The sequence below is a fragment of the Cloeon dipterum genome, chromosome 4 (assembly GCF_949628265.1).
Source record: "Cloeon dipterum chromosome 4, ieCloDipt1.1, whole genome shotgun sequence".
Taxonomy (NCBI): Eukaryota; Metazoa; Arthropoda; class Insecta; order Ephemeroptera; family Baetidae; genus Cloeon; species Cloeon dipterum.
Genome location: NC_088789.1, coordinates 31561463 through 31587932, shown reverse-complemented (window position 1 = coordinate 31587932; position 26470 = coordinate 31561463). Strand labels below are relative to the sequence as shown.

Here is a 26470-nt window from a genome sequence, read left to right as displayed (position 1 = left end):
TATATCAATTTACGCAACGCTAGTTTTATTTTTTGTTAATTTCCTTTGGCGCCTTTAAGTAATCACACTTGTTCATCAATTCAATCAGCGGATGGTTCGAGTTGGCCCCGTTTTTGTTTTGTCTTTCAACAGTGTATGTAGTAAATATATATAAATTCGACCTGAATAATTCGTTGAGGTATACAGAGAGGGTTATTTTACGCAGACTTTGAAATTTTTAGAGAGTCAATTTTTTCAGGATAATTGTATCGTCTTCAAAGCAGCTGCAGCTGAAGATAAATAATAATTGTTTTTATGCGCAGAGCGATCCAATAAATGGCGTTGTCGACGGCCATGTTTGCGCAAGAATCTGATTTTTGCGGTCTTATTAATTAATTCTATCATTCGAACACACAATCCATAATATAACTATTATTTTAATACTTATAATACTGGTCAACAGCAAAGTGAATTAAGAAAGCGACAGATTTCGAGAAATATCGGCGAATTTATCTCACGTTACGCAGGCAAGCGCGCTGATTGGTTGCTGGCCACGCCCACTTTTCAGACCACAACAAAAACAAACAAATTTTCAGTTTGTTTTGCTGCGCGAAGTTTCAGCGCTATGCCAAGAATTTTTGTTGTTTTGTAGCTGAAAAAGTGGGCGTGACCATTAACCAACCAGCGCGTCGCCCGCGTCACGTGACCAGACGTCCAGACATTCGCGCGAAAAAGCATGAAGTAAACCTGCCAAATTCTCAAGTTTTTGACATCTTCAGAACCTGATTTTTTCGCCCAGACAACATGGCCGACCGACTTTCTTTATTCACTTTAGTCAACAGCGACGCGATCGAATAATCGACTTTCGCACCGACTTCCGTAAACGTTTACAAAAAATACATCTCTGCTTTGATAATATATATTAACCGTCGCGGTGCGTTGTACTTTGGAAATTGCGTCGCCGTCACTTCTCCCACTTAACAATAAACATTTTTGTGTTCTCGCACGCGCGCGGGAGGGGAATTCTGGAAATTCAAATATTCCCGCGCGCATGCATAAGCAATAAATACACTGCTCTGATCACAGACTGCTGCGGTATATATGCGTATTTCCGGTGGCGCCACCGGCTCATCTGACTTCGCGCAGCTCGTCGGCGCTGACGGAGCCCGAGTAGGACGACGTGGACGACAGCAGCCGCCGCACCGACGGGTGTTGGTGCTGCGTCTTCAGTCCGTTGCTGTTGCGTTCGTCCAGCGAGCCGACCGCAGTGCTGCCCGACGACGCCCCCTCGCTCCCCGCGTCCTGGTTCAGCCGCACCGCGCACTGGCCCGGCCAAAAGTCGCCGCAGAAGAAACGAGCCTGAAAACAGAATTCGAAACGCTTTAATGGTCGTTGCGCTTGGCCGCCATGTTGGAAATCTAAAATAATGGGAATTTTGTTCAGTTTTGAACCGTTTTGGAATGAATTAACGGTTAATGATGATGGAGAATTTTTTAAAAATTCAAGATGGCGTCAAAATCTTAAAGGAACCGTGAAGGTCCGCCATCTTGTTTTAAATTAATGAGATATAAGTAGGAAAAGTGACCTTTTATGGCAAATTATTATCTGAACGAACTCTTTATCATGAAAAATCCCCACGGCTTAAAAACAACTTATATTTAGACTTCTATACTGCCTTCAAACAAAGCAAAACAATTAAAAATCTTATCTCGTTGGCAATTATTTAATCTTACGGTTATCATTCCGAAGATGGCGCCCAAGATGGAGCCAGCGATGACGTCGTGTGCGTGGTGTCGGTGGTCATTGACCCTGGAGAGGGCGCACAGCAGGGCCCACGTCATGCAGACGCACTGCAGCCACGGCTTCAAGAACTGCGACGGACTCTTCCTCGGCAATCCAGCCAACCGCCGTTGAAGGAAACACTGTTTAAAAAAGGGCGGGAATTAATTTAAATTAAATAGAAAAATGAATGCTTACAATGAGGAAGTAGGCGGTGAACACCGAGACGGACGCGTGGCCCGACGGGAAAGACTTGATCGAGTCGCGCAACCTGTAGTCGCTCACTTCTGTGTTGGTGCAGTTGAATTCTTCTATGTACCTGAAAAAGGTTGAAATTTAAAAATTAATCAAAATTGCTGAGGGTCTTCAAATTAAGCCAAACTTTCATTTATATTGCTAACAGAGTTAATTTTCCATTTTTAAATTTTCAGGGTCTTTAAAAGGTTTAACCACCTTCAGGGTAAGACCTGATCTCACTTGAAAAATTCATCAACTTTATATTATTAAACAGAAAATATATCTTCTAAAGGGTTAATTCCTCTACTGTTAAAATTTTTTTGCTCAGGGTCAACCTTTCAAAGGGTCAATCTCAGGGTAAAGTCCTAAATTGAGGTTTCTTCATCAATAAAACATTTTAAAACTGTCTGGACTATAATCTCTTGAATATTTTAAGCTTGAAAATAATGAACCTTTGCTCAGGGTATTTTTCAGGGTAAATACCTGTAGAGATTTTTAACTGCCCTAACTCCTTTGCAATCATTTTAGGTATTTAAAGAGCAAGAGAAATCAAATTAAATTGTTTACCCTGGCTCAGGGTACATCTCAGGGTAAACGACCTGATTTGAGAAAAATGCTCTTAAGCAATTTTAAAGCAATTCAGCATCAAAAATTAATGAAGGAAGGGTATCGACCTTTTTCAGGGTTAGAAACTCACCCTTGCGTGTCGGCGGCGAGGAGTTTGCAGTGCTCGAGGCCGTTAGCCATGGCGTCCGGCTTGCAGGTGTGCAGAAAGTGCGGCCGCGGCTCGCTGACCATGATTTTGGCCAGCTCGGTGGCCAGGATGACCATGCCGAGGCCGAGCAGGTACTCGCGGTACCACACCCACGTGTGCCGCCAGATGCGCAGCAGCCGCGGCCCCTCGTCCGGCGCCCCGGAGCACAGGCCGCAACCAGACTCAATCGAGAAAACCTGACAATTTTTAATTTAGATTTATTTTTAATTGACCAGTTGCATAAACCCTTAGTGTTTGAAGCCGCCAACAGATGGCGCAACCACAGACTTTCTTAAAAATTTTGTTTTAAGCGGTTTTAAGGCATTTTCGCTGCGATTTCAGACTCAATCTAGCTGTTTTGCTTTTTTTAATTAATTTGCTTTTTCTTTGACGTGCTGAAAACCAAAATCGGTTCAGCCATTCGCCGTAGAAACGTTGGAAAAGATTTTTTATTTCAAAAAATAGTTTTTCACGATTCTACGGCGATTGGCTGAACCGATTTTGGTTTTCAGCACGTCAAAAAATAGCAAATTAATTGAAGAATGCACAGTAGCTAGATTGAGTCTGAAATCGCAGCGGAAATGCCTTAAAAGCGAAAGTCTACGGTGGCGCCATCTGTTAATTGGCGGCTTCGAACACTTAGGGTTTATGCAACTGGTAAATTAAATCAATATATTTATATTTTTTATTATTAAGAAAATTAATTCTAAATGATATGTAAAGATTTAATTAAAAATAAATAATTTGTCAAAAATTAGGAATTAAAATTTTTTTACCGCGATGACCGGCGCGACGAAGGCGACGCCGAGCAGGACATTGAGCGAGATGGTGTCGCCGGTGAATTTGTGCGCGATGCTGCTGTCCTGGCAGAAGAATCCCGTCTTGGCGCCGGGCAGCCATCCCGTCTCGATCACCAGCAGCAGCAGCAGCACTGAAAAAAACCACCAGACGCGAAGTTTGAATTTGAAACGCATGCCTGCTGATCGAAGAATATGCGACTTTGATCGCCTCCGCGCCAACTGGACCCTTTCGCGGGTCCAGAGCCGCGTAATCAACCACTGATTGCTCTCGTTTCAGAGATAAAAAAAAGTACAATGCTTATCTCGGATTAATTCCTGCACGCGCCGGAATAATTAAAAAGAATTAAAATACAAAGATGAAAATTGAGAATATTTAGATTTTTTTAAAAAATTGACCAGTTGCATAAACCCTAAGTGTTCGAAGCCGCCAATTAACAGATGGCGCCACCGTAGACTTTCGATTTTAAGGCACTTCCGCTGCGATTTCAGACTCAATCGAGCTACTGTGCATTCTTCAATTAATTTGCTATTTTTTGACGTGCTGAAAACCAAAATCGGTTCAGCCAATCACCGTAGAATCGTGAAAAAATATTTTTTAAATAAAAAAATCTTTTCCAACGTTTCTACGGCGAATGGCTGAACCGATTTTGGTTTTCAGCACGTCTAAAAATAGCAAATTAATTGAAGAATGCACAGTAGCTAGATTGAGTCTGAAATCGCAGCGGAAATGCCTTAAAACCGATTAAAACAAAAAATTTAAGAAAGTCTGTGGTTGCGCCATCTGTTGGCGGCTTCAATAAGTAAGGGTTTGTGCAACTGGTCAATTGCCTCATTTTTAATTTTGTTAACTAAATTTAATATTTTGTAGAAAATGTCACCTGAACATTTTTAACAATTGAAATTTGGTTTAAATATTTAAGAAAACTAATGAATTTTATTTTTAAGATCAAATAAATTCTAAAAATATTTAATTTTAATTCACTGTCTGCTTTTTTCAATATTTTATCATACATAAAAGATTAAAGTAAACTGATTTTTAAATTAATTTTATTAATATATAGGTTTTTAGGTCCATCCAGGTCCAAATAAATAATTTTAAGAGAAACCTCTCTGTCGGATAATGCGTGCAATGTTTTTATAAGACACTAACAAGAAGGAGAAAATCAAAATAAAATAATATAAAAGTCAAAGCCTTGATCCAACTCACTGGGAAATGAAAAATAAATAAAAAATAAATAAATTTAAATTACGCAGAATTTTAGGGCGAGAGCGGCAGAAGGGTAAAAAACCGTGATTTGTGACATTTCAAACCTTTGTTTTCGGGGCCCGGGCGGGGCCCTGTGGGCCGAACGGCGCTTTTTTTGGCACCCTTTGATGCCCCTCGGTGGGGCACGTCCCCCCGTGTAAAGTTTTTCAAAATCGGACCGTTTTTGAAATTATTGCGAATTTTTTTTTTGCCGATTTTTCGGATAAAACGAAATGTTTAAAAATGGTTATCTCGGCTTAATTCCTGCATTATTTACATATTTTAAATTCCAAACAATGTTACCAAAATCAATTTAAAAGTTAAATTTAATATTCTATCAATAAAATAATTAAAAAATATTTTTTTTAGATCAGAAGTTGGTCAATTTAGACAAAAGCCCCTTGCAAAAGTCTGACTAATTTTCTCTTTTATTTTTTCTGTGTCGTCTACTCGTCTGGACGCGAGGAATGAAGCAGCGGGGTGGAAGGCGGAAGGGGTGCGCGGGCAAAGACAAAGGGCAGATCAAAGCGGCGCAAAAGCGAGAGAGAGAGAAAGAGAGAGAGAGAGAGAGAGAGAGAGAGGCTGGCAGGACGAGGCCGGGCGGACGGCGTTGTTGTCATCTCGTCGACGCGGCGGCAATTGGCGTAATTGCCGGGCAAATTGGATAAATGTATTCCAGCAACGCCAGCTGCCGCTACGCCACTGCGCTCGGCCTCACAATTGACAAAATTCGAAAAATATAAAACAGGGAAGGTTCAAATTTCTGTTTTGCAATAATTATTATCTCTCAAACCTCAAACGGAGTAATAAAAACAGCTTGGGGAATTTCCTCTGATAGCATAATCAACAGAAAAATCATTTTACAAGTGCCGGCTTTCTTCATTTTTTTTTTTTAATTTTTAGTGTTCAATAAAGAAATAAAATTTGTGTTTGTCTGTAATTGTCAGTAATTACGTTTAAAATGACACCAAAGTCGTTGCTTTCAGACATTTTTTCGCATTTTGACCCTCAGGGTACAGTCAGGGTTAGACTCGGAAGTAAATTTGACGTGAAATTTTTAACTTATCAATCTTAGGATCATTTTAAAAAAAAATTTAAAAGCCAGAAAAATCGAATTTTTGAAAAAAGGTCACGAAAGGTGACCCTGACCTTTGACCTACGACTTTTTGGTAAATGTAAAACTTGTTCAGGATCAAAAATTAGGTTGAATGGGGATTATTTTAAGATCATATTCCAGAAAAATCAAAGGTTAGTCTTTAATTTTTGGAGTTTTTCAAGTAAAAAAACAGGGAACGCCCCTTTTTATTTAATTGAGGCAATTTAAAACCGTCCAAATATGTTAAAATTAGAGAATAAAGTGCAAATTCTGGCTTGTGCGCTTAGTTTTTATTTTTTTAATAAACTTCTGACCAAAATTGCCCAAAAATCCAATTTTTTCGAATTTTATCGGTTACGCCCCCTTTTTCAGCAAGGGAAAATAATTGCTTCCAGGGTGAGAAAAATTATGAAAATTTAATAGCGAGAAGATAAAAAATAGTACTTTTGAGTCTTCAAAGTTATTTTTAATTTTTTCAAAAATTGCAGATTTTCGAAAGGGGTGTGTATTTGACCTCATTAAAATTCACAAGTTTATTTTAGCGTCAAAAACTGCCAAAATTCAGAAAGCTAATTAAATTTCCTATTGGGTAAATTTTATTATTTTCGCGCAAAATCCGTCTGAAAATTTCAACTGGCCGCTAGAGAAAAATAAAAACAAAACAAAATGAAATTAATTTATTCGAGAAGCATCTCAAGGAAAAATAGTACAAAAATACCGGGACTTTTCATAATAAAAAATAATGTTATATCTTAATAAACTTCCGCTGCCTCTTTCTCTCTCTCCGCTCCGGCTCGAAAAACATGTGACGCGCAACGCAAAGTTTCTCAATTCGGAATTGAGCAGCATGACAAATGAAGGCGGGCAAAAAGCGGGACAGGCCAGGCTGTCTGGCGCAGTGTGTGTGCAAAAGAGTAATGAACCAACGAAACTAAACTAAACACAAGAGCCTTTTCGCCTTTTCGCTTTTCGCCGGCCTTGACACTCGGACCCGCGCTGCTTCGCTTATCTCGTCGCACTCGTCCAATAACAGATTCCCGAATTTATATTGAAACTGTTGAATCACTTTTCGGTATATTCACGAGAGAAAGAAAAAAAGATGTCCCAATCAGCGTCTTTGTCGCAATTGGAAAGGCAGCCTTGGGCGCTCACTCGACTCGTTAAAAGAGAAAAAAATGAAAAGAATAGAATATGAGAAGTGTCTTTTCTTTTTGTCTATGTATTTGAACAGTGCGTGACGCAGGAGCAGGAGATTGTTGATTTTGCGCAATCACTACATCTTGCAAGTCAGCTCAGATATAACACGTGAATATTAATTAATTAGTGGACAAAATAAATATTTTATCCTGACTTTTGAACTGTTTATAATTAAAATAACGTTTTAAATTATTTTTTTTCAGGTCAAATAAATACAATAAACTAAATTGAATACGCAGAATTTCATGGCGAGCTTAAAAAATTGTACTATTTTAGTCTACGCCCCATACAAGCCGAGTTATTAATTTTTTAAGTCCAAAAAACGCGATTTGTGACATTTCAAAATTTTGTTTTCGGGGCCCAGGCGGGGCCTTGTGGGCCGGATGGCACCGATATTGGTACCAATCGACGCCCCTTGGTGAGGCGCGTCTGACCGTGTGCAGTTTTTTAAGATTGGAGCGTTTTTCGAATTTTCACGAATTCTTTTCGCGCAATTTTTTAAAAAGTCAAATTTTTTTAAAATTAAACGGATTATCGAAGGGCCAAAGGGATGGAAGTTTTTATTATTTTCTGAGTTAAATACAATAAAATTCATTAAATTTGAAAGTCAGAACCTTAATCTGGCCCATGGGGAAATTTAATAAAAAAAATTAAAATTGCGCATATTTATGGAAAAAGGGCGGCAGATGGGTCTAAAATATAGTGAATTTCATGGCGAGCTTAAAAAATTGTACTATTTTAGTCTACGCCCCATACAAGCCGAGTTATTAATTTTTTAAGTCCAAAAAACACGATTTGTGACATTTCAAAATTTTGTTTTCGGGGCCCAGGTGGGGCCCTGTGGGCCAAACGGCTTTTTCTCTGGCTCCAGTCGATGCTCCTCGGTAGGGCGCGTCCACCCGTGTTAAGTTTTTCAAAATCGGACCGTTTTTCGAATTTTCACGACTTTATTTTGGATGATTTTTCGAAAAAGTCCAAATTTTTAAAAACGAAACGGATTTCTAAAGGGCCACGGGTGTTTATTATTATTGTTTGGATAAAATAATAAATGAATTAAATATGAAAGTCAGAACCTTGATCTGGTCCATAGGGAAATTAAAAAAAAATAAACCGAAAAAATTAAAATTGCGTAGATTTTTGGGGCGAGGGCGGCTAAGGGGTCTAAAATATGCAGAATTTTATGGAGAGTCTGAAAATGTTTGGTTTTCTTCTCTACGACCCATAGGAGAAGAGATATGAATTTTTTAAGTCCAAAAAACGCGATTTGTGACATTTCGAACTTTTATTTTTGGGGCCCAGGCGGGGCCCTGTGGGCCGGATGACGCCGATTTTGGCACCAATCGACGCCCCATGGTGAGACGTGTCCGCCCAATTGTGGATTTTCAAAATCAAACCGTTTTTAGAATTTTCACGAATTTTTTTCTGACGAATTTTCGAAAAAGTCGAAATTTTAAAAAACCTAACGGATTTCCGAAGCGCCAAAGGGACGGAAGTTTAATTAAAATCACATTTTTATCATTACCAAACCGGAATTAATTAAAAAATAAATTTCACCCGGTGTCGTCGGAATTAAAGAATCGATACATTGAAAGGCGGAAAGAAGGTCACGGTGGGCCCTGAAGGTGCTGCTGCTATATTATTTAATTTGGCGGTGCTCACCGAAGAAGCCCTTGGTCCAGGAGGCGAACGGCACGTGCCGGCGGCGCGGCTGCTTCTTGCCCATGTCCACGCGGACACGTGGACAGCCAGCCGAGGGGCGAGCGAGCGGACGCAGCGGATTATTCGGTCGCGAGTGCCTTCTAACTTCTATCTCTCTCTCCCTGCCTCCGGCCAACCAACAACTGATTGCCAGCTGAGCTGATCGCCGCCGCCGCCGCCGCAGCCGCAGATTCGAGGCCGCGCGGCGCCGAGCACAGCGCCAGCCGAAAAAAACGTCGCCGGCAAGAACTAACTCGAGACTGGCCGTGAGGAGAAAGAAAGTGAGGATTAGGCGCCTGCTCGACCAAATTGAGAATTATTATCATTATAATCACGCGCGTCTCTTGACTTTTTGCTTTTTTATCAATGGGATTAAAGTGTTTATGCGTTTTCAATTGGATGATGCCGTAATTCGACCATCCATTTCAATTATCAAATTTTAAAATAGACCTATACGGTTTTCTTACTCTTAAATTAGGCGTTTTGTCCAAAGAAATCTCTGATTTTTTTTATAGTTGGTTTGATATAAAAATTTTAGAGTAGTTAAATGCTTGATTTTTAAAGGAAAATTATTTTTAAAAGTTATAAATTAAACGATTTTCCGATTTTAAAATTTTAAAACCAATTCTCTATAATTTCTAACCGTTTTTGAAAAATCAAGAGCATTTTCTTGAATTTTTAGCACGATATTAATAAAAAAATTAATTTAAACTTTTTCTATGTAAATTTTGGTCAATGTTTTTCATAAATAAATTTAAATCTACAGCAAAAAGATGTGATTTTTCTTGCGATATTAAATTTTTAATGTAAAGATGAGCCTTTTAATAAAAATATCAAAATATATCCATGGGAAATTTCGGCGCCAGTTTTTATATGGAAAAATAAACAATGTTTGTTATTCCGATTTTTAATTAAAAATAATGAATTAATTCACCAGTTGCATAAACCCTAAGTGTTCGAAACCGCCAACAGATGGCGCCACCGTCGACTTTCGCTTTTAAGGCACTTCCGCTGCGATTTCAGACTCAATCTAGCTTCTGTGCATTCTTCAATTAATTTGCTATTTTTTGAAGTGCTGAAAACCTAAATCGGTTCAACCAATCGCCGTAGAATCGTGAACAACTATTTTTTGAAATAAAAAAATCTTTTCCAACGTTTTTACGGCGAATGGCTGAACCGATTTTGGTTTTCAGCGCGTCAAAAAGAAAGCAAATTAATTAAAAAAAAAAAGCAAAATAGCTAGATTGAGTCTGAAATCGCAGCGGAAATGCCTTAAAACCGCTTTAAACAAAATTTTTAAGAAAGTCTGTGGTTGCGCCATCTGTTGGCGGCTTCAATAACTAACGGTTTATGCAACTGGTCAATTAAATAAAATTATGAAATGTAAAGACCGTCTATTTTATTTTAAAGTCGTGTTAAATTTGTTTTTATCAAAATTATCTTGATAATAAAATATTAAAAAAGGGCGATTTTATTATTTTTCCTTAAGCAAAAAAATTTGAATAAAAAAGCATCGTGATTTATTTTTATTTTTGTTTATTGTTAGCTGCTGTGTGCACCGGGGCCTGTCGACCAAACCGCTTCCCTATCTTTCCTTGAAAAAATATCAAATATTCGACGAACTTCGCCGCAAAACCAGAGCAATAGACGCGTGGCAACGCGGAACCGCGTGTTTACAAGAAAAACGTCGATCCGGCCGATTAGAAAATTAAAAAAAATATATTACTGTGCATATTTTGGGGTGAAAAACATGCCTAAAATACGCAAAATTTTACGGCGAGTCCGAAAATTGTCAGTTTTTCCCTCTACGACCAATAGCAGCCGATTTAGAAATTTTTTAAGTCAAAAAACGCAATTTGTGACATTTCAAACTTTTGTTTTTGGGGCCCAGACGGGGCCCTATCAGGGTTCGCAAAAACCCGCGTTTTACCGGAAAAACCCACTGCATTGCAAAAAACTGTTTTTTTGCGGGGTTTTCTGCAATTTTGCGCATTTTTCCAAAACACATGCATTCTTATGGAAAATAAAAAATTCTCATGGTGCGGATGACCAAAAATAGGATTTTTCAAAATCCCCAAAATCAGTATTAGAGCCACGGGTTCCTTCAAGAGACATAAAATTTTAACTCTCAACGTAATTTTATGAAATTTCAGACTGATTTGGAGCAAAAATTGACTATTTTTGGGATAAATTTGGAAAAATGCGGAAAAAACCAAAACTGGTGGGTTTTTCCAGCCGGTTTTTTGCGCAAAAAACCAGTGGTGCATTTTTGCGCATTGCAAAATTGGCGAACCCTGGGCCCTATGGGTCGGATGGCGTTTTTTCCTGCACCAGTCGATGCCCCTCGGTGGGGCATGTCCGCTCATGTGCAATTTTTCAAAATTTGACCGTTTTTCGAATTTAAAAAAAATTCTGACGATTTTTTGAAAAAATCAAAATTTACAAAAATTAAACGGATTTCTGAAGGTTTATTATTCTCGCTCGGGTAAAATATAATAAAATAAATTAAATACGAAAGTCAGAACCTCGATCTGGCCCATAGGCGAATTAAAAAATAAAAAATAAAAAAATTATGCAGATTTTGGAGGCGGGCCAAAAAGGTGCCTAAAATATGCAGAATTTTACGGTGAGTCTGAAGAATTTTGGTTTTCTTCTCCACAATCAATAGCAGCTGAGTTATTAATATTTTAAGCCCAAGAAACGCGAACAATTTGTGACATTTCAAACTTTCGTTTATGGGTCCCAGGCGGGGCCCCCTGTGGGCCGGTGGCCGTCGATTCCAGCACCAGTCGACGCCCCTTGGTTGGAAGCGTCCGACTGTGTTCAGTTTTCAAAAATCGGACAGTTTTTCGAATTTTTAAGAATTTATATTTAGAAAAAATCGAAAATTGAAAAAATTAAACGGAATTTTCCGGAGCCGAAGGGCTAAAGGGGTGGAATAAACCACTTGTCCTTTTCAAATTGAGATCAGGGTGGCTAGCCTTCAAGGTTTTCAAGGTAGATAATTTTTTTAATAAATTAAAAGAAAATTTTTAATAAAAAATTGCTTTATTCCATTTTAAAAATTATTCTTTTGTCCTCGCTTGGACAGCAACTAACCCCTTCTCCGTGCAAATAGCAGACAAAATAGCATCAAAGAACAAAAGGAAATGTCAGGCTTATTTTGTAGAGAAACAAACACGTGGAAGGTGTGGAGCGAGTTTACGGCTTTCGAGCCGGTTTTCGCGACAAGGTGAAGGCCACTCACTACACACGCACGCACACAATCTGGATTAAATCCATTGACGGCGGCTGTGCTGCATGTGTCACGGGATTGATATTTTAATAAATACTCTTTTTGTCCTCGGCACCGAGAGACATTGACATTGACGATTGGCAGCGCGGCGACGGCCCCCAAGCAAAGCGGCAGGATGCACTCCGGGGCTCGAACAAATCACGATTTGTAAACAGGATATGCAAACAAACGTGCGCCCAGAAGATCATACATCATACACTTAACCCGCGCCGCGACCGCACGACCCACATTTTTTCCCTTTCAAATAGAAGTTAAATGGATTTTTTTAATTGAATATGAATTTAAGCTGATTAATTAGTTATTAATTGTATGATTTAAAATTCGCTATCAAATTACATTTGCGAACAATATTTAAAAATTTGCAAATTAATGTAAAAATTCATAGAATTTAAAATTTAATTGAAAGAAAATCGAAAAAAGATACCGTTTAAATTGATTTTATTTTTTTATTTGCAATTCAACTAAAAATTAAATTATTTTATTTAAAGTGAAAAAATTATCGTTTTTCAGGTGAATTACTGATCAATTTTTGTGGAAAATGGAAAAAATAAAAATTTGATTCTGTGCACCGGGGGCCGGATACACGCGACGCGCAGATATGGCGTCTGGTAGTTACAGTAAAACGTAAAATTAAATTGGCTCGGAATATTTATCATGAAAATTCCTTCAGCACAATGACCATTTTTGTTGTTATTTCCTTACTAACAGCTGATTAGTCCGGTAATTAACGAATCGACAGTTAGATGTCTCGTCAGGCTGATGGAAATGTAACAAAATACACGAGAAAGAAATTATTAGGTCGGCACGCCTCTTTTTTGACGCTTCTAATTGGCCGCTTGACTGTCTCCTGATTTGCCTCCATTATTTCAACGCCATTTTGACTTCTGACCGGCGGAAAACCGACACATATCACAATCTGGTCCCCCCGGTGGGAATTACGACTGCGCAGAAGTTTTTAAATTGAGTCACGCATGCGCAGTGACGATTTTGAGCCTCCCTGTGAGAAAAAGAAGCGATCTGAACATACTGCGCATGCTTAAGAGGCGCACAAGTTTACTGCGCAGCTTCAAAATCGGCGAACTTTTCAAGCTGACTGATATTTTTGTTGTTATTTCTTTACTAACAGCTGATTAGCCCAGTAATTGGTGAATCGACCGTTAGATGGCACATCAGGCTGATGGAAATGTAAAAAAAATACGCGGGAATGAAATTATTAGGTCGGCACGCCTCTTTTCCGACGCTTCTGATTGGCCTCTGGACCGTCTCCTGATTTTGAATTCAGACCGGCAGGAAATCCACACAGATCACAACCTGGACCCCAGTGGGAATTACGACTGCGCAGAAGGTTTCAATTTGGGTCAAGCATGCGCAGTGATGCGTTTTAGCCTCCCAGTGAGATGAAGAAGCGATTTGAACATACTGCGCATGCTTAAGATGCGCACAAATTTACTGCGCAGCTTCAAAATGGGCGAATATTCGAACAACTATTTATTTCGACGCCATATTGACTTCTGTGGTGGAAAATTGGGATTAAATTAAACTAGAGCTGGTAATATTTGCAAAATCTATTTTTTCTTATGTTAAATTAAATGTTTGCATTCCCAAAAAGTTGATTTTGTGATTATTTTTAAATTTAAATTTTATTTTCAAGCCAAGAGGAGATTAATTTACACATTTTACACGCGAATTATCAGCTGAAGAACAGTAATAAAAAGATTCCTTGTCATATAAGGCTAAAACGCCATTTCATGCGAGCTTCCCAGTTTCCCGTTTGGGTAAAAATCCATCATTCACCGCAGTGTGCTGGCTTCTTCTTTTTATTTATTTTTTTGTTAGAAATAGCTACATTTAGCATTTAGTTTGTGACGCACGGCAGAGTGTCGCTCGCTCAGCACTCGTCGCTTTTGTGCTTGAACTGCGCGCTCCAGTAACTCTGAATGTAACAAAAGAGATGCTTTATTCAACGCGCGCGCGGCTTTTCTTCTTGTAAAAAGAGCAGGCTCATTATCATCTCACGACAACACACGGAACACAAAGCAGCGTTTGAATGTTCCTGTTTCGACGTTAGCATTCGTAATGAGAGCGGTTTTTTTGTTGGATGGAAATATTACAGGAACTTACGAGAAGGAAAATGAACTAAATATAAACCACTAGAATATTTAAATTTAAACTTGAAGCCCTAATAATTTTTTCTTAGGTTGCATAAAGTTGTTTTTAACGGTTAGAGGGTTTCAGTGAAATTTTAGACGGTCATTTGTCAGGGTTTTACCTGACGATATTACGATCAATATTATATTTGTAACGAGGCAATCAATGTGAAATATTCGGGCGCCCAAACCCAAAGGGGAGCGTGGAGGGAAAGTCTCAGGTTATACAACCACCCCTCACGGAGGAGAACTCTCATCGCATCCGACACCAATAAACCGCCATAGGTATGGATTTCAAACCACCGACCCTGTTTTCCTTTATCGACTGGCTAAATACGCAGTCAAACCCTTTCCGTAGTTTTATGGCTAAGAGAATAAAAAGCTCAGAACTCGTGAGGAAGTGGCCCTGCTGACGTCATTTCTAATCCAATTTGCATGATGATTATTTTCAAAGCTACAGATTTCTTAAAGACCGTCTTTGACGACGTTTCTGAGCACACCAATCGATTCCTGAGGGTCGAATTAGTTAAAATTGATATTTTTTCCGTTAAAAAAGTGCAGCGCGACGTGCGAACTTTTTTCCCGCCAAAACAAATATGAGCCTATATGCGAGGACTGCGCATGCGTGAGAGCTGGTTTGAGCACTTGCAGAGAGACCGCCTGTACGAATGACTTCCTTGTCACATCCAGCCAGCTCTGACGCATGCGCAATTCTTGTATATAGGCTCATATTGTTTTGGCGGGAAAAAAGTTCGCACGTCAAGCTGCACTTTTTTAACGGAAAAAACATCCATTTTACCTAATTCGACCCTCAGGAATTGATTGGTGAGCTCAGAAACTTCGTTAAAAACGGTTTTTAAATGAAATTTGTTAAAAAAAATCATAAATACATAAATTAAATTAAAAAATTTCTATATAAATTTAATCTGCAAGAAGTTTTAAGTGTCTTAACAAGTGGGTGGTGTCATTTTCGAGACGACGTGCGAGCAGGGCAACTTGTTGTTGTTGACGAGCCCATTCAAGTGCAAATTGAGGATCGCTCGCTTTGTTTTCGTTCGGCCAGCCCGCTCAATTATGCAAATCCGTGTTACTCAAGGCGCCAAGCCTGTTATTCTCGCTCTTCTCCCCGTTAACGGCATTAATTTCTAGACTTTGGTATGGAAATAACTACACCTCAAAAGGTCAATTTTAATTCCATGAAGGACTGAGGTTTTTTCCTTTCGGTTAATTTAAATTTTATAAGGTCTAATTTAAATAATTAGGTGTGCATTTTGGATTTTTCTCGTCACTCCTGAACGATTAAACGTCATATTTCAGGTCATTACAGGCCATTTTCTTCTAATTTCGAGGTTTTTCGGGATTTTAAAATTAAATAGAATTTTTCAAAAAATAATTTTTTATTATAAAAACGCAAAATGACCATCAAAAAGGAGTTTCAAGGTACGTTCGGTCCTGGATAAAATTTACTGAGACGTTTTGCTTGGTTTTTTTAAATAAATTTTAATTTTTGGAACTAAAAAATAGGACAATCTTATCCCTTGATTAGTTTAAAAATAATTTAAAAATTAAATTACTGATTTTAATAGATGTTAAAAAAAATACCTGATCGGTAGCTGGAATCTAATTAATAAAATTGTGTTTACATCAATTTTGTGAGCACGAAAACACGGACACACATGACACGTGTGGTGTGTTTGAGATAAAGAGCAGGTGCGCCGCGAGCCAAAAGCCGAAGCCTCTCATTCCAATTTAGAATTCATCATCAAAGGAGACGCACCTGCATACTTTTCTTCTGCTCTTTTATTTCCTGGGGCGGCGATTTGGCCAGCAGCAGATCTCTTATCGCGCGCGGATAATATATCGTGTGAGTTACGACCGCGCCGGCTATAATTAGCTCCATTAATTGGGCGTTTCTCCTCTCGCAAAAAAAAAGAAATAAATTCTGCTCCTTTTGGTTTTGGAATTTCAGTTGAATTAAATTTGCATTAATTCGAGTAAGTGTTTTATTATTTTTAATTGCTTTTTGACGTCACGCGCGCGGAGAACGAGAGCCGATATATAATCGCTTCGATATATATTCAGGGTCAAATTAATTCGCGGAGGATATAAAAGTCTCACGTGTTTCGAGAGAATCGAGGGCGCTTTGCCAACAATCCCAATCTGTCAAAGGGTAAATGATGGCACAACAATCTTGTTAAAATTTTGCACCGCAATTTATTTCTATTCCTGACCTAATTTTTAATTTAAATTTGTAGAATCATTTTTGACAAGGCGACAAAAATTCTGAATAATTGTTGTTTCGTTTCCTCGAAGCGTCAAGATTTTTTGGAACCGTTTTCTGACATTTTTAGCTCTTGAAAACAACTGAATTCTTCAAAAAAAGTCTTTGACGAAGATTCTGAGCTCACCAATCGATTCCTGAGGGTCGAATTAGGTAAAATGGATGTTTTTTCCGACCAAAAAGTCCAGAGCGACGTGCGAACTTTTTTCCCGCCAAAACAATATGAACGTAAATGCGAGAGCTGCGCATGCGTGAGAGCTGGTTTGAGCATTTGCAGAGAGACCACCTGTGCGAATGAATTATTTGTCAGATCCAGCCAGCTCTCACGCATGCGCAGTTCTCGAATATTCGCTTAAATTGTTTTGGCGGGAAAAAGTTCGCAGCTTCCCGGTTGACGTTTTGGTCGGAAAAAAGGTCCATTTTAACTAATTCAACCCTCAGGAATCGATTGGTGTGCTCAGAAACTTCGTCAAAGATGTCCTTAAAAAGAAATCCTATCAAATTTTTATTTCAAGAAGGTCTAAAAATATATTTTTGGTTACCAAGCAAATATTTACGCGGTAAAATTTTTTCCCAAGCCATTCATCATCAAAGTTGGATTTATTTACGATGTTTAACCCGCGAAAAGAGTATAATCTTCATGGCGCATAGTGAAGCGATTAGATAAAACGCAGGCACGACTATATATCTGCCCGTCGTGTTTATACAAAAAGTCTGCGGACGCGAAATAGATGGGATGGGGGTGGGACAGACATTCGATGGGAAAACAATGCGTTCGCACGAACACGCGGCTGCTAGTTTATACATATTATGTCTTGAGCAGAGAGTACACACTCTGACTACACACTACACGCGTCTGTAGACGAAAAAACGCAAAGTGCCCGCATCTGCAATTATTCCATTCCTCCCGCGCGCTCTTCGAATAAAAATAAATTATTGTACATCATGATGCGCTGCAGACGTACAGACACAAAATTTAATAATGGAACTCGTGCGCAATAAATGACTCATCCTTATTGTTCGTTTGTTTGATTCAAAAGAGAAATTAATTTTTTTAGAGATTTTTCCTCAAAATTCGCAATGAGAAGAATCGAAATCAAGCGAAATAATCATTTAATTTTAAATTAAGAACGTTTTTAATTTTATTTGAATTTTCGCAGTGGTTTTATTTAATATTTCAAGCATGTTTCGTCTCAGAAAATGAAATTAAAATTCCATCTGACATTATTTGTTTCTCCAAAAATTAATTGCAATTTTTAAAATAAAAGAAAATTATGAAACTTCTCCGTTGGACAGTTGGAAACAAGACTGTGCTTTTTTATTATTTCTCCCACAGAAACAACTCGTCTGGGAATTTATTTTTTATTTTTTTTCAGCCGTTTTGCAAAAGTGGATCGCCCACGAATTGGAACAAGAATAAACGCGCGGACCCACGCCTGGCCTGCGACTCTGCGTCAGATAGAACAGAGTGCATCGAGTTGCAATAAAAGGTCGCTGGTTTCGCTGCTATTTAGCTCGGCCGGACAGCAACAATTAAATAGGCAGGCGCAATCCTGTTTCCATTGATCATTGCGGCTACTTAAATGGCAATTGCTGACTGCCACGAGCGAAAGCCGTCTATGCAAATCGAGATCGTAATTGCAAATCGCCCCAATTCCGATCGCATTGCGAGCTTATATTTAAATCGGATGCAATTTTTATTGTTTAAAATTATTTTTCGCTTCATTTCGATCCCTATCTCTCCAGTGGTGTGCGAATTTTGAGGAAAAAATCCCTGAATTGTGAAATAAATCGTGGATGAAATTAAGAAAACAGCCCTATTTGCCTGAGAATTATTTTTTATATCTATATCAGCTGGAAATTAATGATAATTGGTTTGTTTTCCTAATTAATAGAGTTTTGTTTACATAAATAACGGTTTCATTCGAGTAATTACGTCATTTTTAAACGGAAGACCATTTTCAATGCGTTTTAATACGGTAAATGGCTGCTAATTTTTTATTTCTAACGATTTCATAATTAAAATATGACCGTCTCGCCTTTAAATCCTTTTAAACTATTATTTCAAATATCAACATTTAAAAAAAGGCGATTTTAATAAAATTTACTGTTGAATTTTATTAAAAATTTAGTTCCAAACTATGAAAAGTCGAGAGCAAAATGTTTCTAAACATTTATTAACAACCACGAGAGGAAAAATTCGATAATCATCTAATTTTCCACTCGACAAGAGACAAAAAAATCCAATTTCGAAATAAAAAATGCATATTATAATCCTTTGCCCTCGCGTTAATCTCCTCCTATTTTTTTTTTTTTTTACTCTCGATGCACTCTCGTGACGGATAAGCCGACAGAGTAGACAGCTTGACACATTAGATCTTTTTTGTGAAAGTTTCTGGATCAATTAGCGCTCCTTGGAATGTCTAGTTTTCTGTATTTTGTATTTTATCTCGGCGGCAGCAAAATAAAATTTATTGCGCAAATATTTAGCAGCTTTCACGGCCTGTTTGCGAAATAACGCCTTTTTTACAATTAGATATTATAAATATTGGCTCATCTCTCGGCTGTAAAAAACGACCTTTCCTTGTAAAAAACGGGAGCAACGCCGTTAAATAACTAACTTTTGCTAATTCGCTTTGTTTTTGTGTCACGACCAAAGCGGCAACCTTATACGGCTTCGCACCGATTTCTTACGTGATTTAACGCCGAGAAAAAAAAGAAAACACAATTAGAGCGACCGAGCGAAAACCAAATTGACACCTAACGCGTTTGGTTGGTTCTAAAAATTAACACTCTTGATTTCAAATGCGAGTTCTGAATTTTCCCGACTGAAATGATTATTTTTAAATTAATTTTCTAGAGCGTGAAATCGTTATGTGAGGAAAAATAAATTAAAAATTGATTAGAAACCGATTAGGCGCGGCTTCAGTCTCCTTGAACTGATTAATTCGTGCGTTTGACTTAAATTTTAACTCGATTCCGATAAGAAACAATCAAACTTGGCGTTTTTTTCGACTCTGTTTTCTCTCTTTCTCTCTCTGGGCGTCAATTGTGTCGGGGCGAGATAAGATAAAAGATAAAACACGGCTGGAAAACCACAAAATCGCGGCGCTGTATTCCTGGGGCAGTTCGGGGGCAGAGAAACGAAGAAAAGGAAAGGAAGCGAGGCCGTTGGAAGGACACGACATTAACCCAAACCACAACAATAAAAAGCAGTTCTCTTCGTTAGCACTCACATTCTAATTGCGAGAAAATAAATTACAGAAATATTTAGCTGCTAAAAAATTCTATTTTTAAGAAAACGAATTGAATTTTGACCGAAAATATTAATTAAACTGGCATAAAATGTTGAATTATTATTTTTAAACGTTTTAGATGCTTATTTACGAATTAAAAAAATTATTTTCAATTTTATAACTCAATTTTTAACCAAAATTGAACATTTTAATCCTTACCTAATTAAATTTTCAAATTTGAGATGTTTTTAATGCTTCCTTAAATTTTTATTCAGTCCTCGGAAGGCTTCAGAATTAAAAATAAAATTTTTTAATACGAAAATTTAATTTTTAAAGAAATTGAAATTGAAAATATTGGACTTTTAATTAAAAAACGAGATAAAAACATTATAAAAAGGTTACAATAATTTTTTCCAAGCTTATTAGATATTTTTTCTAAAATAAAAATGAATTATAATTTTATAAGCAACGTTTTTAGCCTAAATTGAACCTTTTGATTTCCAGCTGATTAAATTTTTAATTTTATTTTGCCTTCGGAAGGCTTCGGAATTAAATATTTAAAAGAGTTTAAAAAAATAAAAAATGATTGTAATTACCTGAGGCGATGCAGAGGAGGTCGATGATCAGCTTGAGCGGCAGCTTCATGGCGGGACAGCGTCTGGTGTTGTCTGTGTCGTTGGCGGCGGCGGCGGCAGCGTCGGCGGCATGGGGCAGAGTGACGACCGAGGCCGAGAGCGCGCACGCCTCGCACTGCCAGCCGTCCTGCAATAATGCAAACGCCAACCAAACTCAATCTCTCGTTCTCTCTCTCTCGACTCTCGAGGGAGGGGGCCAGCAGGGAGGGGGCCGCCCGCGCACAATGCACCCCCGCAGCGAGGGTGCACACCAAAGGGAAAAATATATGCGCAGACACGATTTATTTTTAACCCTTTAGCCACAAAAAATAAATAATGAATGTAAGAAGGGATTCTTTGGGAAAATTTATTGCTGGCAGAGGTGACAGTAGAAAGTTAAACGCACCCTTTTTTATGTTTTTTTTCTTTTTAATGAAACACAATGAATTCTGGAAACCCTTGAACATTGAATCAGAAAATAGGAGGCAGGCTTTGAGGCGGAAATTGTTTTCTAACATGATTCTCGAATAAAAATCAACTTAACTTTGGGTATTTTTATCTTTCCCAACAAATTAAAGGTTTTCAAACAGCCAGTTGAAATTTTCAGACGGAAAAAGTATATTTTTAGCTTCTAAAATCAGGGAAACTAAAATATCTATTTAATTTAAATTAATTATTTAATTTTTTTAATTAAAAATCGGAACAATAACAAACTTAATTTATTTTTCCATTTAAAAACTGGCCCTGAAATTTCCCTTATTTTTGGATATTTTCATTAAAAGGCTCATCTTTGCATTAAAAATTTACTATCGCAAGAAAAATTATGTCTTTTTCAATTGTTTTAATTTTGCAGTTGATTTAAATTGATTTATGAAAAACATTGACCAAAATTTACAGAGAAATTTTGTTGAAAATTCCAGAAAATAGCCTCGATTTTTCAAAATTTGATCTTAAAAACAGTTAGAAATTACAGAGAATTGCTTTTAAAATGTTAAAATAGGGTAATAACCTTTTCAAAATAACTTTCCTCCACCTTGAAGGGAAATTTGTGAATTAAAAATATAAAAAACAATATTTTAAAATAGAGAGCTGCATAAAAACCTTTGGCTTTAACAAAAAATCACTCCAAAAGTCATTTAAAATTTTTATCGCGGCGCAGTGTCGAAATGTTTACTGCGTTTTGTCGCTGCAAAAAGTCACGAGTGTCCTATCAAAATAAAAGCTCTGCGTTTATTGCTTTATTTCGAGATAAAATAACCAAGACCAATATTTATTTACGCTTCAGTCGTAAAAATGCTCTTCCTTCTCACTCTCAAAATCAGCTGCCGCGATGGGAAAAACACGCGGACATCTGGCCGTGCGACTTTCGATGAATCGACTCGGTAATTCTCAATTCGTGCGCGTGTGGGAACCTGCGGGGATTTGAGAATAAAACCGGCTTCCCACACGTATAAATTGCGAATCGTCACGACACGAGGGAGGCAGCTCATTCATTCGAATCTGCGCGCAGCCAAGTTCAATGTCACCCCGCACTCTCAAACGGCAAACGGCGCACTTGTTTTGATCTTTCGCCATAATATATTCGTTGCAGCCGCGTCCCCTCCGCCAATTCCTAATAGTCGCTTGGCAAAACAGAGTGGACAGGTTAAAGACCGTCTTTGACGAGGTTTCTGAGCCCACCAATCGATTCCTGAGGGTTGAATTAGTTAGAATTGATATTTTTTCCGTTAAAAAGGTGCAGCACGACGTGCGAACTTTTTTCCCGCCATAACTAAATTAACGTATTTGCGGGAACTGCGCATGCGTGAGAGCTGGTTTGAGCACTTGCAGAGAGACCTCCTGAACGGATGACTTCTTCGTCAGGTCCAGCCGGCTCACGCATGCGCAGTTCTCGCAAATACGTTAATTTAGTTTTGGCGGGAAAAAAGTTCGCACGTCGTGCTGCACCTTTTTAACGGAAAAAATGTCCATTTTAACTAATTCATCCCTCAGGAATCGATTGGTGGGCTCAGAAACTACGTTAAAGACAGTCTTTAAATAATATAATTAATTTTTATGACGTGCACGTTTTAAAAAAATCCACAATTAGCGAAGAGACTAAATAATAAAACACTTCTTGTTATCATAACAATTTTAATTTGCGTGTAAAACGCTTTGTGAGGCATACTGATAAATTTATTTACAATTGCGGAAATGGTTAAACTATTTTTAAACATGTTCAATCCATCGCGAGAAGCCGGAAAAATTACTCATATCCATTAATTCGGTTTTCCTTGATTGCTCACTGCTATTTGTCGAGATCAGGAAGTCCTGTGCCTTCAGAAGATCTAAAATAGTCTTAATATATCAAGGAAAAATTAGTTGTAAAAACGAAAAGTCAGGCTGTAAAATCAGAAGTAATTTATTATTATATTTTTCTCCCTACTGGATCAGGTCACAAAGCGGTTTCTTTGTTGACAACTGGAATAGGAGACGTAAAATGCAGCACGTATCGCCGTAATTATCAGAGAAAAACTCTAAGACGCTGGAGAAATATTAAATTTTATTTACGAGGAAATAGTTTCCCTTTGACTGTGATCGATCAAACGAAGCAGCAACAAAAGACACGACTCCGTGACGAGGGGTCCGTGCAACAAAAAAAGGCGCAGTGAAATACCACAAAGGATAAACGCCTCCAAAAGCAGGATTCACAGGATGCGGCCCGACAGCGAAAAGATTTAGGAAAAACACTTTACGGCGAGGGAGACGTGAAGAAATGCGACTCGAGGCGATAAAAATATAAAAACAGGAAATTAAAAGAAAGGCACAAATTCAAAACAAAAATTAATCAATTGATTTGTTTTCTATTTATTTATTATTTTATTATTTAAATTGGAAATTATTTTGTAATTTTGGCTTTAATTCTCGTGACACGGAGGAGAATTTTAATTTTATAAAACTGCCTGCGTGTGTTTATTTTATTTTTGTTTTAATTTAATTGAAGTTAATTGTATCCGCATCCCCCAAGTTCCATAATGCATCAAAAATTAAATAATATAAAAACTCGTTAAAATTAATAGATTTGAATTTGTGCCTTTCAATTTCCTGTTTTTTTTTTTACTATTTCTATTGCATTTCTTACAAATATTTTTCATTGCCACCAACAGCCGCATCCTGTAAATTCCCTGGCTGCTTTTGGACACGTTCATCCTTTTGGGAATTTTTTTATAGCTCGAATCTCTCACGGTCGCCTTTTGTTGCTGCTCCGTTTAACCGCATTCAAAAAGGGGAAACTATTTCCTAACAGAAAATTTAATATTTCTCCAGCGTCTTTGAATTTTTCTCTGATAATTACGGCGATGCGTGCTGCATTTTATACGTCTCCTATTCCAGTTGTCAACAAAGAAACCGCTTTGTGACCTGATCCAGTAGGGAGAAAAATATAATAAATGATTTTACAGCCTGACTTTTCGTTTTTGCAACTAATTTTCCTTGATATTTAGACTACTTTAGGTCTTCTGAAGACACAACAGGACTTCCTGATCTCGACAAAATAGCAGTGAGCAATCAAGGAAAACCGAATTAATGGATATGAGTAATTTTTCCGGCTTCTCGCGATGGATTGAACATGTTTAAAAATAGTTTAACCATTTCCGCGCTTATACAAAGCGATTTCCGAACTTCGGTAAAATTTTAAAATGAATTTTTCTCGGCCTTTTTGGTATAAAATCTATTAAGGCATCTGACGAGCGTCTGTCTCGTTACGGTTGAATCATAAAGAAGAGCTTGCGGCCGTTTGACCTCAAAAATTGACTCTCGTTGAAGGCCGGCCTATTGTGTTTGTGCACCGAGCCCGGCGAAAAAAATGCGAACAATTATATAAACACCACAAATATGTACACGAGCAGGATTTGCTTTGCGAAATTGCTTTGAATGCATGTTATTATAAATAAATGTGTCAGCAGGTAAAGAAATTACGCTCTCGTCGTGACAAGATTGTTCTGACTCATTCAGCTTCGCCTTCGCTTTCGTTCCAAAGGTGAAAACATGCAGCTACTCCATCCGACGAAGGCAAATATTTGTTTTAAATTATTATTAGAGCCTCTGCAGGAGCTGTTTTTTTTCCTTTGTTTGATTTTTTCCCACGCACGATTTGTGTGTGTTTCTCAAGGTTGGAAATTAACAAAAATTCGTCTTAAAATTTACATATTTAAGGACGTACCTGGCAGTGGAACCCTTTGAGTTGGGCAGGGTCCAGCGTCGAGATGGAGAAGACGGAGGGTTGCTGCTCGTCTCGCACCCTGCCACCTGGCTGCTGCTGCAGGTTGAACTTGATCATTTTGTACTGTAGGATAGCTAGCTCGCCGTGCACTGAACGACCGACCGACCGAATGAAAATGACTCGAATCGAGGAAATTGCAGGCGCGCGTGTGCGCTCGTCGGGAATCCAAAGCGCCGCAAACGACCCTGACTCACTCCGCTCCGTCCGCAGGTTCCCGCATCCGCGCGCACTCCCCCACTTTGACGCACTTTGCGATCGAAAAACGTGATTAAACTCGTGATATTTTCAGGTTGTTGCTTGCCAAAAATTTCTAGACTGGTAATTTAAATTGTGGGCATGATCAAAAGTATAAAACATCAACTTTTCCCCACGTAGAAACGGTGTGTCGAGCAGTACAGATCAAAATCAAGCCTTTTGACAAATTTTAAAATAAAAACCAATTGTGGGGGCAGCAGGGGTAGTCTAAAAGACGCAAAAATTGACGAAAATTCCAAAAAACTCTGGTATTTTCCTCTACAATCCATAGGAGCCGAGTTATAAATTTTTTAAGTTTAAAAAAAAACGAAATTTGTGACATTTCAAACTTTTGTTTTTGGGGCCCAGACGGGGTCCTATGGGCAGGAAGGGGACGATTCTGGTACCAATCGATGTCCCTAAGTATGACGCGTCCATTTGAGTTTAGTTTTCCGAATTTCGATTTTTTTTCGAATTTTTACGATTTTTCCAAAAGCGAATTTTGATAAAAATGTGAGATTTTAAAGTGGAGTGATACTGGACAACAAATGATCATTATTTAAATTGTTAGATGCCATAAACAACTGATCGATTAACAATTTGTTCAACAATTAACAATCATAAAAAGGACCTTCCTGCAGTAAAAATTCAAATTTTGCCGATTTTCTCCAAAATTTGCAGTGCTTGAACATATTTCCTTGGCATTTTCTGATTCCTCTCGTCGGGATCTGTCCAACGGTGTATGCCACTTATTGGGGAAACTCTTGGTTTTGAAATTAAATCGGATTTCAAGTAAGGAGACAGCCATTACCATTTGAAAAGCACGCTAACTCTCCAGCCAATTTTCTCGAAAAATTACAGCGCTCCTTAGGTCAATTTAGGCTTTAACTGAATCCTTCGGGATGATTTTATGCATTGGCAACAAGCATTTTCCAGGCTTTTGCAGTATCATTCCTCTTTTGATTAGCAGGATTTTAAACCGATTTTCTCGAAAAATGTAAAAGGTTAACTGGAAATTTTGTCGTTCCTATTTTAAAATTGAATTTTAATATTACATAAATTTTGATCACGTTTTCTGTGTATAAAGCTTTATTAACATTTAGAAGAATTAAATTGAAATTAATTTTTTAGCCAGAAAAAAATAAATTCCACAACTATTTTTACAGAAAACAGCTTCCAAAACTGAAATTAACTGATAAAAAACCGTAAAGGGACAAAATATTTATACAGGATTTTAAAATTTAATACAGAACATATTTCAGAATGCTGCTATTCATTTTATTTTGGAAATTTTTTTACATCAATGTGCTTGCTGACAATATGGGAATATAAAACAGATTTTTTACCATAAAATTTCGGGCACATGTCACAATAGAAAACACTACAATTGGTCTGCACGCAGCTCTTGACGTGCTTTTGAAGAAGTCCTGAGCACTTCAACTTGCACTTGCAGCGGCGGCAACTCTTGGCAATCCGATGTTTCGAAATGTTTTGACGGCCTACCTCCTGAGCACATTCAGGGCAGCGAACGTATTCGTGCCCCCTGTGTTTGTGACGCTTGAGGAAATATTCAGCAGAAAACAATTTGTCGCACTCTCCACACTTGAACGTCTTTG

The 26470-nt window shown here is 37.9% G+C and overlaps 1 protein-coding gene across 2 annotated transcripts; it reads right to left on the bottom strand.

Moving 5' to 3' along the window:
- Positions 1-24713, bottom strand: LOC135942863 (phospholipid phosphatase 3-like). 2 transcript variants are annotated; one of them, XM_065489199.1, is made up of 7 exons: positions 24561-24713; positions 20342-20507; positions 3526-3680; positions 2693-2946; positions 1957-2077; positions 1713-1901; positions 1-1338 (listed from the first exon to the last, which is right to left on the bottom strand). In XM_065489199.1, the coding sequence occupies exons 1-7, from the start codon at positions 24675-24677 to the stop codon at positions 1108-1110; spliced, it is 1233 nt and encodes a 410-aa protein (XP_065345271.1). In that variant the 5' UTR covers positions 24678-24713; the 3' UTR covers positions 1-1107. The 2 variants fall into 2 exon arrangements, with proteins under 2 accessions (XP_065345271.1, XP_065345272.1); XM_065489200.1 differs by lacking the exons at positions 20342-20507; positions 24561-24713 and adding an exon at positions 8748-8910.
- Positions 24714-26470: the final 1757 nt, after the last annotated feature.

Coding starts and splice junctions, on each gene's coding strand:
- LOC135942863 (XM_065489199.1), bottom strand. CDS start 24,677: ATGATCAAGTTCAACCTGCAGCAGCAGCCAGGTGGCAGGGTGCGAGAC. Junction 20,508..24,560: donor TCAAAGGGTTCCACTGCCAG/GTACGTCCTTAA, acceptor GCATTATTGCAG/GACGGCTGGCAGTGCGAGGC. Junction 2,078..2,692: donor CTCGCCGCCGACACGCAAGG/GTGAGTTTCTAA, acceptor AACCTTTTTCAG/GTACATAGAAGAATTCAACT.